Below are 17,937 nucleotides of genomic sequence, written 5' to 3'. Positions count from 1 at the left end.
TCACAGATAATGTTCTCTGGAAATATTCCTGAGCCCATTTTGTGATTTCCAATACAGAAGCATGCCTGTATGTGATGCAGTGCCGTCTAAGGGCCCGAAGATCACGGGCACCCAGTATGGTTTTCCGGCCTTGACCCTTACGCACAGAGATTCTTCCAGATTCTCTGAATCTTTTGATGATATTATGCACTGTAGATGATGATATGTTCAAACTCTTTGCAATTTTACACTGTCGAACTCCTTTCTGATATTGCTCCACTATTTGTCGGCGCAGAATTAGGGGGATTGGTGATCCTCTTCCCATCTTTACTTCTGAGAGCCGCTGCCACTCTAAGATGCTCTTTTTATACCCAGTCATGTTAATGACCTATTGCCAATTGACCTAATGAGTTGCAATTTGGTCCTCCAGCTGTTCCTTTTTTGTACCTTTAACTTTTCCAGCCTCTTATTGCCCCTGTCCCAACTTTTTTGAGATGTGTTGCTGTCATGAAATTTCAAATGAGCCAAAATTTGCATGAAATTTCAAAATGTCTCACTTTCGACATTTGATATGTTGTCTATGTTCTATTGTGAATACAATATCAGTTTTTGAGATTTGTAAATTATTGCATTCCGTTTTTATTTACAATTTGTACTTTGTCCCAACTTTTTTGGAATCGGGGTTATACCACAAAAAAAGCCAGCCAATATTATTATTATTATACATACACATTGGATGGAACAATTATAGATTTTACAAAAAGTTAAGAACAGGGCGGTAACTTACCAACACTGAATGCTGATTCTGATCGAATGTAATTCAATGTTCTGTCGATCCAATGTACTGTACAAAGTCAAAGTTCTAACAATAAAAATTGTGTACAAGTCGAAAAAGTCTGAACAACCCAACTTATATCCAAGCTATATCCAGGTTGACAGTTCAAGTTCAAAGTTATTTTTGGTCGTAGTTAATTGTTACATTGCAGTTGTTCAAAACAAAAGGGTTTTGCTGAGTGAAGTCCACGAGTGAAGTCCTCTTGTAAAAGTCGCCGTCACTTTTCCTCACCTCCAAGTAGAACTTTGACAATATTTCCGCTATTGCTCCCTTTTCCAGTTTTTTTTTTTTATGTCTGTTGGTATGTTTTTCTCTTGTAAATATGCATGAAGAATATCCAGTGAAGTTTTGGTAGCCTTTTGGGTGTTCAGCGCGTCTTTCTCTTTCAAAATATATCTTCTGCTTTTAATCTTTCGCTTTTAATGAAGCAAACCTTGCGGCCATGTTTGTGTACAAACTGTCATAGTCACTCGCTAGCATGGTATTTTTATGTCTCAGACGTGTCTCTTTTCCAGTTTTTCCGTAGATTTAATGCAGAAGATTAAATGCGTGAAGAATATCCAGGGAAGTTTTGGTAGCCTTTCGGGTGTTCAGCACGTCTTTCACTTTCAAAATTCTCTCTAAATCTTCCGCTTTTAATGAAGCAAACCTCATTGTATAAGCTCATCCAGCCTGGCCTGTGGCCGGATGAGCTAAAAAACAACAGCATTGTTCTTTAATGGAGAGAAACGTGTTTGCATTGGCAAACTGATGTGGTGTCATAGAAATAAAACACTTCCGGATGTAACATTATTGAAAAATACCCAACTTCTAGGTGGTAAAAGTAGCTCTGCTTTGTGTCAGGCCTGTTGTTGATGATTTTCCTATAGCAGCTCTCCCCTAAATGGTTTATGCTATATTGGAGACATTTCACTAATGCTGAACAGGTTCATATGACAGAACATTGTCTGGTCTTTACCATTTCGAAAACAAACAAACAGACTCTGATTAAGATCTAACTGGCTTTAACTCTCCATCTAATCTCCTTATCCTAATCTCCTAATCTCTGCTACTCTAAAATCTGCCAAATACACATGTTTGGGGTGTGTCAGCTCAAGGACACTCTCTCTCTCTCTCTCTCTCTCTCTCTCTCTCTCTCCAGAGAGCAGATGGGAAGGCAAACACGTGATGCAGGAGTCTTGTTTATGGTACTTGGGGTCACTTGGTTGATCAGTTTGCGCTGCTGCCGCCGGCAACGGTTGCCACAGTAATTGGGGATGATGGACAGCCTGCTGGTGAGACAGGCAGGGCTGCATGCTGATTGGGCCCGAGGAGGCAAAGGCATCCAGACAGGGCATGGATGAGAAAGAGAAGGATGGATATAATGGAATTATAGACAGGTGTTTCTGACTGGTTAGGTGATAGAATAAGAGGGAAATGCGAGACAAAGGTGGAAAAGGTTTAATGGTTTAGAGCCAGAGAGAAGCAAAGCTCTGTAGAGGGTGCTAGATAGAATGACAGAAGCAGGTCTGGATTTGGCTGGCAGGTAAATGTGGGACAGTGTGTGTTATTTATTTAATCCAAGATGACAAAGGCTCCAAATCAGCACAAGGGACACCATCTGCCCCAGTGCTGAGTATGGTCATCCAGAAGATCTCATGATGCTGGAAGCAAGACATCCTGGAATGACTACATCAGAAGGATTGTAGTTTTATACAAGGTCACTGGGTTGGTTACAAAGTATCTTCTTCTTCTTTCGGCTGTTCCCGTTAGGAGTCGCCACAGCGGGTCTGTTCCGCATATTTGAGTTGGCAAAAGTTTTACACCGGATGCCATTCCTGATGCAACCCTCCCCAATCTATCCGGGCTTGGGACCGGCACTAAGTATGCACTGGCTTGTACAACCCCAGTGGCTGGGTATTTGTCCTAACCTGCATGTCATTGAACTGTGGAGGAAACCCACGTAGACATGGGGAGAACATGCAAATTCCACACAGAAAGGCCCCCCCCTTGGCCATGGGGTTCAAACCCGGAACCATCTTGCTGCGAGGCAACAGTGCTAACCACTACACCACCAGGCAGGATGATGACAAAGTACAAAGGTCAAAAAATCAAGACCTGGTCCAACTAAGATCAGCAATTTCAGAAACAACCCAAATAATGCTTTGAAAGTCACTCTGTTTGGTCATGGAGAGCATTGTCATAGGTTCACCTGACAATCATTCATTCATCTTCAGTCATCACTTCATCCTTGTCAAGGTGGATCCTTATCTTGGGAAGACTTGGTGCGAGCTCGAAATGCACCCTTGATGAGATGCCAGCCCCACCCTTGTGGTGAGAATTTGATGGATTACATCAGTCAGAACATGTAACTAAGAAGAACAGACCATTTCTAACTACTGAAATACATTTTCTAGTTGGGAAAAAAAAATCAGGTCATGTGAAAAGAAAGGAAGTTGAATGTGCAAACCTTCACCAGACTGCCTCATACTGATTCATCACATTGCCCAAGCCTGTGGAGAACCTGCTGACTGATTTTAAGTTGGTTTGTTTGGATGCTGATCTTCACTCTTCAGGTCATAAACCTCAGTCAGAGCTCATTGTTACAAAAACACACATGAATGCGTGTTGAGCTGAGTGAGGAGTGAGTGGTTTTGTTTGTGAATGCCACTAAGATCAGATGGGTCTTGGAAGCCTATCATGGTGGAGATAGCGTTGGGGTAGTGTGTCACTTGATCTCACGACATCCTCTCATCTCATCTCCTCTTACAGCAAGCAGGAAGAGATGGAGATTTTACAGCTCCATATTTATGAATGAGGAAGGGCCATCACTGATTGTTTGTTTATCTTGCATCTACTTCCCAGAATGCTTTTCTGCGTTCCACTGGGACATGGTAAGGGGTTGGGTTCAGGGGCATCCAAAAGCCAGTTGCATAACATCAGTGTTTGGAGTGCTTTTTTTTTTTGCAGAGCTGTGAAGGTGTGCTACTTTGAAAACACTCCCCCTGGGAACAACATGCTTTTAGTTCCTGTTTGCTCAGTCCACCAGAAAAACATGCCCTAGTACTTGGACAGTGTCCATCTGAGGCAGGAAGGGTGTGTATGTATGAAAGAATGCGTGAACAAGTGTGTAAAAGAGTAGAAGTACCACAGTGCATACTTTATTGGTATTATGGACAGCCATCTTCCACAGTTCCTGATTTTTAACCAAATATGGCAATAAGGCAACATCAGATGTATTATTATGGGCAAGCCCACTTTAAATTTTAATACAACGAAGTTTTAAGAATATGACAAATTGATGATCTAACTACCATTTTGTTTTTAGTGTTCTGTTGTTTAGTAAAGACATAATGTGTGTGTGATTTTAACTAGCTGTGTGTGACCTGTCAGTGTAACTTCCTAGCTATGTTACTTACTAGATAGTTAACTAGCTTTGCTGGTCAGCTTGATAACCATATCAACTAGATGTATGAAGCTAGCGAATACATTTATTTAGCTAAGTAAATATGATGCAACTTACATTCAATACACACTCACTGGCCACTTTATTAGGAACACCCATCCATCCATCCATCCATCCATCCATCCATCCATCCATCCATCCATCCGCTGTTTTGTGTCGTTATCTAAATCAGCCGATCCCTTGACAGCATCACAATGCATACAGTCATGCAGGTACAAATCAAGAGCTTCAGTGAATGTTCACAGTGTTCAAACATCAGAATGGGAAAAATTGTGATCTCAAAGTGTGACTTTCTTTCACTGTGGCATGGGTGTTGGTTTGAGCCAGATGGACTGGTTTGAGTATTTCAGAAACTGCTGATCTCCTGGGGTTTTCACACCCAACAGTCTCTAGAATGTATACAGAATGGTGTGAAAAACAAAAAACATTGAGTTAAGCGAGGGACAGTTCTGTGGGTGGAAACGCCGTGTTGATAAGAGGGGTCAGAGGAAAATGGACAAACTGTCTCGTCTCGTCTTCTTCCGCTTTATCCAGGACCGGGTCGCGGAGGCAGCAGTCTGAGCATGGAAGCTCAAACTTCCCTTTCCCCAGACACCTCGGCCAGCTCCTCGGGAAGAACACCGAGGCGTTCCCAGGCCAGCCGAGAGACATAGTCCCTCCAGCGTGTCCTGGGTCTTCCCCGGTGCCTCCTCCCGGGGGGACATGCCTGGAACACCTCCCCAGGGAGGCGTCCAGGAGGCATCTGAAAAAGATGCCCGAGCCACCTCAACTGATTCCTCTCGATGTGGAGGAGCAGCGGCTCTACTCTGAGCTCCTCCCGAGTGACTGTGCTTCTCACCCTATCTCTAAGGGAGCGCCCAGCCACCCTGCGAAGGAAACTAATTTCAGTCGCTTGTATCTGCGATCTTGTTCTTTCGGTCATTACCCAAAGCTCATGACCATAGGTGAGAGTCGGAACATAGATCGACCGGTAAACTGAGAGCTTCGCCTTTTGGCTCAGCTCCTTCTTCACCACGACGGACCGGTAAAGCGACCGCATCACTGCGGAGGCTGCACCGATCCGCCTGTTGATCTCACGCTCCATCCTTCCCTCACTCGTGAACAAGATCCCGAGATACTTAAACTCCTCCACTACCAAAACCCTTATGGAGAATAAATCAAGGACCGTGACGTCGCCCGGTATGGCGCAGCTGGGACCCCACCCTGGAGCCAGGCCCGGGGTTGGGGCTCATATGCGGGCGCTTGGTGGCCAGGCCTTTGCCCATGGGGCCCGGCCGGGCTCAGCCCGAAGAGGTGACGTGGGCCCGACCTCCTGTGTGTTCACCACTCACAGAGGTAGCCGTAGGGGGCCGGTGCAGTGTGGATTGGGCGGCAGTCGAAGGCAGGGGCCTTGACGACCTGATCCCCGGATACAGCGGCTAGCTGTTGGGACATGGAATGGACAAACTGGTTTGAGATTTTTTGCCAGGATAGTTATAGCAACTCTTTACAACTGTGGTGAGCAGAAAAGCATCTCAGCATGCAACAGAAAACAGAAGAACACATTAGATTCCACTCCTGCAGCCAAGAACAGGGATCTTAGAATCAAGAACAAGTTCCTATTAAAGTGGCTGGTGAGTGTTGCTAACATTTTAATATTTCAACAGTCATATTTGTGGGTGGAGATACAGCATGTGGGTGTTAAAAGACTTTTGCATTGTTAAATTGAGCGACGTTTATGTGACTTTTCATACAGCGATATGAAAACTTGCTAGATAGTGAGCTAGTTATGTTATTCAGATTGATATGAAATACAACTGTATGCATAAAACTAGCTTTGTGAAAATGGCGAGCAAGCATGGCTGTAGCCAGCTATGAGGCCACCGAGGTCCGGACCTCGGTCATTTTTAAGAGCTGAAAATACATTTGTACGCTAAATATTCAACTGGATAAAAAAATTAAGAATAACATTAAAACGTCTCCATAAAAAGTGCATTGTTAATTATGTTAAACGTTGATTCTGTCTTCTGTGTCTGTTTTGTGCGCGCGGCTCTGAGACCAAGAACACTAAAACGAATGAGCGCGCGACTCGGGGGAGGAACGCAGTGCAGTAGACACGTTTTTTTCATGGTAACCATCAGCGCACTTTCACGAAGCTGTTACCCCTACTCTTTATTCAAACATGGTGGTGTATACTGATTTTTTTCCCAGAAATTTTTTTCTTTTTTGTGTAGGTGTAATGGATGCCAGATTGTTAATGCATCTTAGTTATATAGGCTACATGGTTAAGGTATCGTTTGTCCTCATTGTTTGGGCCAGATCAAACCATTAAACAAGCTTAAATTATTCTTACTCTTGCCACATACATGATTTTTTTTTCAAAACTGATGATATTCAGTTCAAACACCATTAAAAGTAATTTCAGAAATAGATCTCGTGTGTGACGTGTAATTCACCCCTCTCATTTAAATATGTCGAACATTTTTCGGCGAACGCTTTGCGCATCATGGACCTCGGTGATTTTAAAATGCTGGCTACGGCCCTGCGAGCAAGTTTAAGTAAAGTAAAATTTAGTAAAAGCAATTTTACGTACATATCCTGGAACTGACATTGAATGTCAAGGTTGTAGAAAAACCTTTCTAAAGTCAAACTTGTATTTGGAAACTATAAAATCTTTCCCATGGTTGAACTGAATCAATATATTATGACCTGTCAGTACGTAACTTGCTAGCAATATTGCTCAGCTAGGTAGGCATCTACTAGTGCATCTCAAAAAATTTGAATAATGTGAAAAAGTTCAATATTTTCCATCAGTTATTTAAGAAAGTGAAGATGTTATATATTATAGACTCATTACACATAAACTGAAATGTTTCAAGCATTTTTCTATTTTAATTTTAATCAGTATGGCATACAGTACAAAAAACATTAAAAAAAACCCCATCTCAAAATATTAGAATATTTCATTTCGAGTTTGAGTAAAACAGTATGAACACAGTGTATCTCTCGGTCTAGTTCAGTACACACAACCACAATCATGGGGAAGACTGCTGACTTGACTGTTGTCCAGAAGATGATCACTGATGCCCTCCACAAGGAGGGTAAGCCACAAAAGGTCATTGCTGAAAAGGGCGGCTGGTAAAGGTGCACAAGCAACAGGGATGGCCGCAGTCTTGAGTGGATTGTTAAGAAAAGTTGATTCAAGAACTTGGGAGAGCTTCACAAGGAGTGGACTGAGGCTGGTGTCAGTGTATCAAGACCCATCACGAACAGACATCTTCAAGAAAGGGGATACAACTTCTGCATTCCTAATATCAAGCTACTCCTGAGCCACAGACAATGTCAGAAGTGTCTTATCTGGGCTAAGGAGAGAAAGAAATGGACTGTTGCTCAGTGGTCCAAAGTCCTCTTTTCAGATAAAAGTACATTTTGCATTTGATTTGGAAATCACGGTTCTAGAGTCTGGAGGAAGAGTGGAGAGGCACAGAATCCAAGGTGTTTGAAGCCCAGTGTGAAGTTTCCACAGTCTGTGATGATTTGGGGTGCCATGTCATCTGCTGGTGTTGGTCCACTGTATTTTATCAAGTTCAAAGTCAACACAGCCATCTACCAGGAGATTTTAGAGCACTTCATGCTTCCAACTGCTGACGAGCTTTTTGGAGATGCTGATTTCCTTTTCCAGCAGGACTTAGCACCTACCCACAGTGCCAAAACTACTACCAAATGGTTTGCTGACCATGAGATTACTGTGTTTGATTGGCCAGCCGACTTGCCTGACCTGAACCCCATAGAGAATCTATGGGGTATTGTCAAGAGGAAGATGAGAAACACCCAACCCAAAAATACAGATACGCTGAAGGCCACTATCAAAGCAACCTGGGCTTCAATAACACCTCAGCAGTGCCACAGACTGATCACCTCCATGCCACACCGCATTGATACAGTAATTCATGGTAAAGGAGCCCCAACCAAGTATTGAGTGTATAAATGAATATACTTTTCAGAAGTTGGACATTTCTGTATTGTAAATCCTTTTTTTGATTGATCTTAGGGAATATTCTAATAATTTGAGATACTGGATTTCTGATTTTCATGAGCTATAAGCCATAATCATCAAAATTAAAACAAAAAAGGCTTTAAATATTTCACTTTACATGTAATGAATATAGAATATATGAAAGTTTACGTTTTTGAATTAAATTATGAAAAAAGTAACTTTTTCATGGTATTCTAATTTTTTGAGATGCACTAGTAGATATGCAGTAAAACTGGATGTACAAAGTGTAGCATTGTTTTGGAAACCTACCAATCAATTTTAAGTAAATAAATATGTAGCTAACAGTGAAAGTACAGTAGCCTGAATGTCTGAAATATCTTGTAGCTTGCATTTTAATGTTTAATGGGTGGAAATCGAGAACAGCCTTTCCTATGTTGGAGTTAGCTAACTATATGTTTACTACTAGGTAATGTATGCAGCTTGCTAGCTACATGACTTACCGTAGCTGGCGAGTCAGATTGATAATCAATGAAACTGGATGTGTTTTGAGAAACAAGCAAGCAAAGTTAAGTAAGTATTATATAATTAATATCAAATGTAAATATCTTGTAGCTAGCATTTAATTGTTTCAACAATCTATTAATGTGTAGAAATTGCTCAAAGTTGGTCTCATTGTTGAAATTTAGCAACTTTAATGTGACCTCTGCGAGTATTTAAGTTGTGGGATGGTGTTAGGAAGCTAACTAGCTGTAAGAGCATAACCTCTATGTCACCGTTTACAAAATACCGATGAGTCACGGAATACGGATTCACAGAAAATAAAAAACAAAGTACGGACCTTTTATGCATGGATATGTGATATTTTCCATGGAAGGTCAATCGTAAATTAATAAAGTAAACATGCAAATACAGGTAAGATATCTTAATTATGAACTTCAGCAGTCCAAACATTGAATTGTAAGTAGACGGCCTTTCGATTTCATAAAACCGTTGAAATTTAGTTCCCTGTATAATTTGGTCACTGTGATATACGTTGATTTCTGTAATATCTATAAAAAAAAAAAACAGGTCATTTTGTGACTGAGAGGTTATTTAATTTGAGGGGATTCTTGAGCAAATAATGTGCATGAAATCGCTCGCTTTGCACAGTCAAGCAGACAGAGGAAGTCCATGTGTGCACATGCGCAGGTTTACCTTTCAGCATCATCTTGTTCTTCTTCTCTTGGATTTTACAGCAGCTGGAATCCAGTGTTGCATTACTGCCATCTACAGGTTTACCTTTGACCGTGCACTGACAATTCCATCATTCTGTCGCTAAGGGCCTCTGCATGCTCTTGCGACAAGGCTTTCGCAGATAGCTTTTCGCAGACAGTTGTAATTTATCGTTGAGCGGGGAGTAAAATAGGCGTGCGCGATGTTATTCACCGCCACAACGCAAGGGGGCGCGAAGTCGCGAAATCGCTAGGAGTAGTTGGTGGGTGTGGTTAGTGGAGTGTTTATCCTCCGGTTACTTATAATGACTAGAACTGGAGTCGTATAGATGTACGTACTTCCTCACTTCCTCAATCAACCGCTCTTCGTGCTGCTCCATCTTCACTCGTGTTTTTAAAAATGGCGGTCGTGAAAACAAACCAAACCGGGAAAGTAGGGAAGCGGAAGTGCGTGTACAGCGGATGTAGAGTGGACCAATCAGAGCCCTCTTGTCTGCCACGCTGTCTGTGAGGCTTCTGCAGTGGTCACAATTTTTGGGAGGTGCGCGCAGAGCGTCTGCGAAGGTGGGGGGGCTACGCAGACGCCATCTGCGACACCATCTGCGAGGACTGCATAGTCAGCATAAATTGGCCTTAAACGAACAGCTGATCACACCGAGGTGCTCGCTGAGCGCCCATATTTATTAGTTTGGTCCTGCGTTTCCTTTCCTTTGCAACATGAAGTCTTTTCTTCTCGCTTTCCGTTACTGTAGTCGGTCTTTCATGTTTCATTCACACATTCACGTCCTCCATTTTTCTCTCCTGTTTCAGATTTGTATCCCACAATGCCTTGACCGAACGGAGAAAGCCCACCACGTCATGCATGACGCAACCTCTTGTATTGCATCATGGTGAAGTAAGAAATAATAATGGAGAATTTAGGGCCACGTGGCCCTAAAAAAAGCGAATAAAGTTGGAAGTCTGTGATTTGAATTCAGTAGCTTTCAAAACAAAAATAATTGGATGTCAGGGAAAATTATTTTTATGGCCTAAACCTGAAAAATCTGAAAATCAGTCTACCTTTAAGAAGTTCAAGTTGAAGACTTTGGTTTAATTCATTCAACGTCTTCCATGCCTAAAATTACAATAAGATCCGGAAACGTTGCAATGAAATGAACAAATCCTTTTTCTTCATATGCAATTGCCTGCAAATTTATTAGGGCATCTTTATTCGGCCTTTCTTCTGTTTTGTTTTTCTCTTTGAGGGAATGGATTTGACGGAGATTCTGGGGCATGTCTGTGATTTCCGCCTCCTTTTCTGTGCCTACGGACTCTTTGTATAATTTATGGGCACTTTGGTTGGTCCGTGTTGCTTTTTACCATCTCTTCCATATTTTTAATGAAAGGAGGCTTTGTTTTTTTTTTTTACAGATATTTTTGTTTCCTTTCTGTAATTGCCACGTGCCTTCAGTTTAGATATAAATTCATCACCGATGTAACGGAATACTGTGATGTTCTTAAAGTTTAGCGACAGCAGGACGTAAACTTCTTTTCCAACTACTTTCTACATCAGTCTTTAGGTGAAATACGTAAACTTCACCCCCTTTTGGCAAAAATGGCATTTCAGAGTTGTGTTCTCTGTATGTTATTAGCTGTCCCACATGTCTTATTGAAAGACTCGTCTGCTGATTAGTGAGTATCGGCTCGACTTTATCTGGCGCTTCTACCTCTATCATGTAGCTACCATCGGCAGATATCGTCACCATGGATGCGATCTTTGTGACGTACGTCATTGTTCAGTAGACTTGTAGCAACGCGTGTAAAATTAACCATCCGTGATATGAAATCCGTAACCAATCCATGATGTACTGAAACGTCCGTGACCAATCCGTAAATTACTAGCATCTGCGTTAAAATCTGTAACCACTTTGTATTTTGTATCCTTTTTTATTATATTTCCGTAATCTGTAGTCCGTGACCTATCCATATTTTTTTCCGACCACCTCTCTATGTTGAAAAGCTAGCGAGATAGAAATGTAGATAAGCATGTAATATCATCAACCATGATGATATAGAAATACCGGAATGGGTTGTTTGGCTGATATAATGCCAGTCTGATTAAATAAATAAATAAAAACAGGCCAGCAGCTTGCAGCCTCCAGACTTCCTTTTCACCACTATGTCCATGACACTAGAGAAAACCATGTTTGTCTCAGATGTACCATTAGCCACTGTGGAGAATGTGAATTGTATGCTCAGTGACATGCTGATTTACCTTTTTGGCATCCACCAAGACAATCCGTACCAGAACCACATTGATCCGAGCACCCAGGGAATGGTCATGGTAAATTTCATTCACCTGGAGAGATAAAAAACAGACCTCCATTTGATTCAGGGCTCATATTTAGTGAGGCAGAACAGAAAGTAGTTCCCTAGATTTATTATTGGGGAAAATATCAATGATTTAGTCGAGAATGTAGCAGGATTAAAAACTAAGAATATAAAAGGCAATTTTTTTACTCAAATAAGTTTCATAAACACATCGACAATCATGTTTTGCCACATAAGATATTATACATTAATAGTCATTAGAGTAGCACATACTGTATGTCTGATGAATGGCTTCATGGTTATGCAGATGTTTTGACGTTTTAAAAGTATATATATTTTTACAGCGTGGTGCATTGTAAGAATTGTTTAACCTAGAATCCTAGATCACACTAAACACATAATCAAAAAAACAACAGTCATAACTGTATATGTAAGATACAGCAACATTTAACAGTTATTCCACGAAATCGAGTCGTACAGTACATCAGCTGATAGCCGATGAGGCGTGTAGCACCGAGCTGGCTATTAACCATGTACGACGAGACTGAGTGGAATAACTGTTTTATTCTATCCACATTCAGTGGATTTTGAGAAACAGAGCAAAACTTTATACAAAATGTCCGAGAAAATCATCTCCGCTTAGAATGAAAACAACCCGGGAAAAAGACAGGAGCAATTTGTGAAAAATGCTATAATAATAATAATTCTGGGCGGCACAGTGGTGTAGTGGTTAGCGCTGTCGCCTCACAGCAAGAAGGTCCGGGTTTGAGCCCCGTGGCCGGCGAGGGCCTTTCGGTGTGGAGTTTGCATGTTCTCCCCGTGTCCACGTGGGTTTCCTCCGGGTGCTCCGGTTTCCCCCACAGTCCAAAGACATGCAGGTTAGGTTAACTGGTGACTCTAAATTGACCGTAGGTGTGAATGTGAGTGTGAATGGTTGTCTGTGTCTATGTGTCGGCCCTGTGATGACCTGGCGACTTGTCCAGGGTGTACCCCGCCTTTCGCCCGTAGTCAGCTGGGATAGGCTCCAGCTTGCCTGCGACCCTGTAGAACAGGATAAAGCGGCTACAGAGAATGAGATGAGATGAGATGAGATGTTCTTATCATCAAATGCTTTCATTCCATATTTTGTTGCTTTTTTTCATTTTTTGGGGTTTTGTTTTCGAGTAGAGTTTTTATTTCGCCCTCGGTTGGTTCTGCAATACGCTCCGCCATTTTGTTTTTCTCTACTCACGGTATATGAGCTGATATCCTAGTAGTAGAGTAGCCAATCAGAGCACACGATTGCTCATATCCAGTGAATGTGGATAGAATAATATGTGCTATGTCCGTTCACAGCCGCAGACAAATCAGAGACGACACTCAGACAGACACACGCACAATATTTTAGTTAGAGAAATTACACTGATGAAACGAACGCTTAAGTAAAGCAAGATGTACCTTCCCATTGTTTTAGCCATTATTATTTTTATTATCATCATTTCATAGCTACTGTATATGCCCTAGTCATCCAGTCACCACCCCTTTAACATTCTCTCTGCTCAGACAGTAGTTACGGTTATGCTAGTTACAGGTGACGTAAGTGAAACTGCGGTACAATGAAATGACTGGAAAATGGCTACACACACAAAAGTACCATCCAATTCTTAGCACCTTGAAGTTAAAGCCTTCTGTATTCCTTTCCAATATTGTTTTTAAAATGTCCTTCATCTGCTTGTCATCACTATTTACTTTTCATTATGACACTGAGAGCCATTTCAAAATTTCATCGATTTTTATTATTTTTTTTAAATATTTGTCCTTGAAAGTTTTATATGTCAACTTCTAGACTTTAGGAACTGTAGGCTTTAGGATCAAACCAGATCCTTCTGAAAATGTGAGCTTCAAAGGTCAACACTGTATAGTGGGGCGTGAAGTAGGTGATTTTCCTTGTATGCAGTCCGTTTTTGTTTGGTTATGAGCAAAAAGTTTGACATTGGTCTCATCTGATTTAAAAACAAGAAAAACGTTGCCAACTGTGATTGCCAACTAATGATTCTTGTTGGAGTGTAGGTGCTGCATTTTGTGCACTGCTCTCAGAAAGGTTTGATTTCTTGCAACACTTTTTTGAATTTCACCAAAATTGTACGATATGAACTGCACGCTGTTTGACAGTTGATTCTGAAAACTGATGTCCCTAAACTGACTGTGAGGTTCAATATATATATTTTTCACCCTCATGGGTACAATTCCTGTCAAATTTCCACTGGTTTCAGATGTGCAACTTTTTTTTTTTTTTTTGGTCCTAATTGTGCTTCACAATTTAAGTACATTTCAATCCATTTCCTTAATTAGTGTCAGTCAGAAGAGAACCGTCAGGGCCTTCTAGGTCTTCAGAGAAGCCCAAACATATCAGCATTTCAAATGTTATACAACCCCGATTCCAAAAAAGTTGGGACAAAGTACAAATTGTAAATAAAACGGAATGCAATAATTTACAAATCTCAAAAACTGATATTGTATTCACAATAGAACATAGACAACATATCAAATGTCGAAAGTGAGACATTTTGAAATTTCATGCCAAATATTGGCTCATTTGAAATTTCATGACAGCAACACATCTCAAAAAAGTTGGGACAGGGGCAATAAGAGGCTGGAAAAGTTAAAGGTACAAAAAAGGAACAGCTGGAGGACCAAATTGCAACTCATTAGGTCAATTGGCAATAGGTCATTAACATGACTGGGTATAAAAAGAGCATCTTGGAGTGGCAGCGGCTCTCAGAAGTAAAGATGGGAAGAGGATCGCCAATCCCCCTAATTCTGCGCCGACAAATAGTGGAGCAATATCAGAAAGGAGTTCGACAGTGTAAAATTGCAAAGAGTTTGAACATATCATCATCTACAGTGCATAATATCATCAAAAGATTCAGAGAATCTGGAAGAATCTCTGTGCGTAAGGGTCAAGGCCGGAAAACCATACTGGGTGCCCATGATCTTCGGGCCCTTAGATGGCACTGCATCACATACAGGCATGCTTCTGTATTGGAAATCACAAAATGGGCTCAGGAATATTTCCAGAGAACATTATCTGTGAACACAATTCACCGTGCCATCCGCCGTTGCCAGCTAAAACTCTATAGTTCAAAGAAGAAGCCGTATCTAAACATGATCCAGAAGCGCAGACGTCTTCTCTGGACCAAGGCTCATTTAAAATGGACTGTGGCAAAGTGGAAAACTGTTCTGTGGTCAGACGAATCAAAATTTGAAGTTCTTTATGGAAATCAGGGACGCCGTGTCATTTGGTCCGGGTACTGAACTGGCCAGCCTGCAGTCCAGATCTTTCACCCATAGAAAACATTTGGCGCATCATAAAACGGAAGATATGACAAAAAAGACCTAAGACAGTTGAGCAACTAGAATCCTACATTAGACAAGAATGGGTTAACATTCCTATCCCTAAACTTGAGCAACTTGTCTCCTCAGTCCCCAGACGTTTACAGACTGTTGTAAAGAGAAAAGGGGATGTCTCACAGTGGTAAACATGGCCTTGTCCCAATGTTTTTGAGATGTGTTGTTGTCATGAAATTTAAAATCACCTAATTTTTCTCTTTAAATGATACATTTTCTCAGTTTAAACATTTGATATATCATCTATGTTCTATTCTGAATAAAATATGGAATTTTGAAACTTCCACATCATTGCATTCTGTTTTTATTTACAATTTGTACTTTGTCCCAGCAGCCCTGTGATGACCTGGCGACTTGTCCAGGGTGTACCCCGCCTTTCGCCCGTAGTCAGCTGGGATAGGCTCCAGCTTGCCTGTGACCCTGTAGAACAGGATAAAGCGGCTAGAGATAATGAGATGAGATGAGACTTTGTCCCAACTTTTTTGGAATCGGGGTTGTACTTCATTTCTTTCATAATTTCATTATAATTATTCTCTTCTAATTCGGCCTCGTTTTCGATCAAATTTGCTTCAGAAATGAAAACATTACTGTCCTGAAAATATTAAAATTGAGTTATCCAGTGAGATTTTTTTTGTTTGTTGTCTCTAGCCTGAGAAGAGTTTAGAGCTGCTCACTCATTGGCTAGGACTTCATTGCCGGGACAGAAGGCCATGGCAGTGTATGTTTAGGTAGGAAGTGACAGATGAATTAACCAATCAGATTTTGATTTATAGTGGGCGGGACTAAAAATGTATTGCCCTAGACCTTCTCGAAGGCCAACACTAACTTAACTGCAAGTTGGCACCGTCAGCGCAGCAGTGAAGTCACCTTCCAGCCAGTGTAGCGTTCATCAGTAGTGTTAGCAAATGCTAATAAAGCGGTCAAGCCAGTGCTATCTATCAAGAGCAAGTAGCACAGGCTAACGACTGAAAACTAAGATTTCTGTCTCCAGACTCTTCTTCCACACACTCTCGCCATCGTATTTTTCACTTAAGTATTCATTTCCCTGTGTAATTTACTTAGTTACTTATAAAATCAACATCAAGAACTACACACAACGGAGCTACCTGGCACCCTGCCGCTAATCCCTTACAAAATCCTTTGCCCTGTTGCTTTTTTGGTGTCTGGCTAAGTTTTGGCTGAGCTCAAGTCCCAGCTCTAATAGTAACAGTTCACCACTGATGTCAGCCAACAGCCATTTGTCATTTTCCCTCTTTTTCCTCTAATATGAATGGATGATGTGAAGATTAGGCGGCACGGTGGTGTAGTGGTTAGCGCTGTCGCCTCACAGCAAGAAGGTCCGGGTTCGAGCCCCGTGGCCGGCGAGGGCCTTTCTGTGCGGAGTTTGCATGTTCTCCCCGTGTCCACGTGGGTTTCCTCCGGGTGCTCCGGTTTCCCCCACAGTCCAAAGACATGCAGGTTAGGTTAACCGGTGACTCTAAATTGACCGTAGGTGTGAATGTGAGTGTGAATGGTTGTCTGTGTCTATGTGTCAGCCCTGTGATGACCTGGCAACTTGTCCAGGGTGTACCCCGCCTTTCGCCCGTAGTCAGCTGGGATAGGCTCCAGCTTGCCTGCGACCCTGTAGAACAGGATAAAGCGGCTACAGATAATGAGATGAGAGATGAGATGTGAGGATTATGAATGTGTGCAACTTCATAACAGAACAAGATTAAATCTAACAACAGATTTGCTGGGGACTGAGTACAAATAAAAAAAGTATGGGTTTTTTTTTTTCCAAAATTGACAACTTTTTAGCATTTATTGAAAATTATTTTGATGCAGGCAATATTGTTTGCAAATATTTCTTTAAACAATTATATTTGTTCATGTTGTTGTCAGTAACAGCACTGAAAACCCGAGTTCGGAGCAGCCGCCAAACATGGCCGCTCCGGACTACAACTCCCAAGTACCACAGCGCCCTTCATCTCCGGAATACTAGGAAGTGCACCTGTTTTCCATTTTCCCGTAATTGCTTCCCTATATAAGCCCAGCAGTCACAAACGCTCACTGCGAAGTGTCATTCTGTGTCTCTGTGCCTGATCATACCAGGCCTTCTGACTTTCTGCCTGACTACTAGTGTTTTGACTTTGTTTAGACAGACAGACAGACAGACAGACAGACAGACAGATAGATAGATAGATAGATAGACAGATAGATAGAGTGGTGCTTGAAAGTTTGTGAACCCTTTAGAATTTTCTATATTTCTGCATAAATATGACCTAAAACATCATCAGATTTTCACACAAGTCCTAAAAGTTGATAAAGAGAACCCAGTTAAACAAATGAGACAAAAATATTATATTTGGTCATTTATTTATTGAGGAAAATGATCCAATATTACACATCTGTGAGTGGCAAAAGTATGTGAACCTTTGCTTTCAGTATCTGGTGTGACCCCCTTGTGCAGCAATAACTGCAAGTAAACGTTTGCGGTAACTGTTGATCAGTCCTGCACACCGGCTTGGAGGAATTTTAGCCCATTCCTCCATACAGAACAGCTTCAACTCTGGGATGTTGGTGGGTTTCCTCACATGAACTGCTCGCTTCAGGTCCTTCCACAACATTTCAATTGGATTAAGGTCAGGACTTTGACTTGGCCATTCCAAAACATTAACTTTATTCTTCTTTAACCATTCTTTGGTAGAACGACTTGTGTGCTTAGGGTTGCTGTCTTGCTGCATGATCCACCTTCTCTTGAGATTCAGTTCATGGACAGATGTCCTGACATTTTCCTTAAGAATTCACTGGTATA

General features: G+C 41.5%; 1 protein-coding gene across 2 annotated transcripts in view; it reads right to left on the bottom strand.

Annotated features, from left to right (window-relative positions):
- LOC132890444 (A disintegrin and metalloproteinase with thrombospondin motifs 2-like) overlaps positions 1-17,937 on the bottom strand; it is a 344,549-nt gene that overhangs the window by 62,526 nt on the left and 264,086 nt on the right. For both annotated transcript variants that reach the window (XM_060927282.1, XM_060927281.1), the window contains one exon: positions 11,701-11,784. In XM_060927282.1, coding sequence (XP_060783265.1) covers positions 11,701-11,784 — 84 coding nt within the window. The remainder of the gene's footprint in view (positions 1-11,700; positions 11,785-17,937) is intronic.

This window comes from Neoarius graeffei, chromosome 8, assembly GCF_027579695.1.
Source record: "Neoarius graeffei isolate fNeoGra1 chromosome 8, fNeoGra1.pri, whole genome shotgun sequence".
Taxonomy (NCBI): Eukaryota; Metazoa; Chordata; class Actinopteri; order Siluriformes; family Ariidae; genus Neoarius; species Neoarius graeffei.
This window is presented reverse-complemented; position numbering and strand designations above follow the sequence as displayed.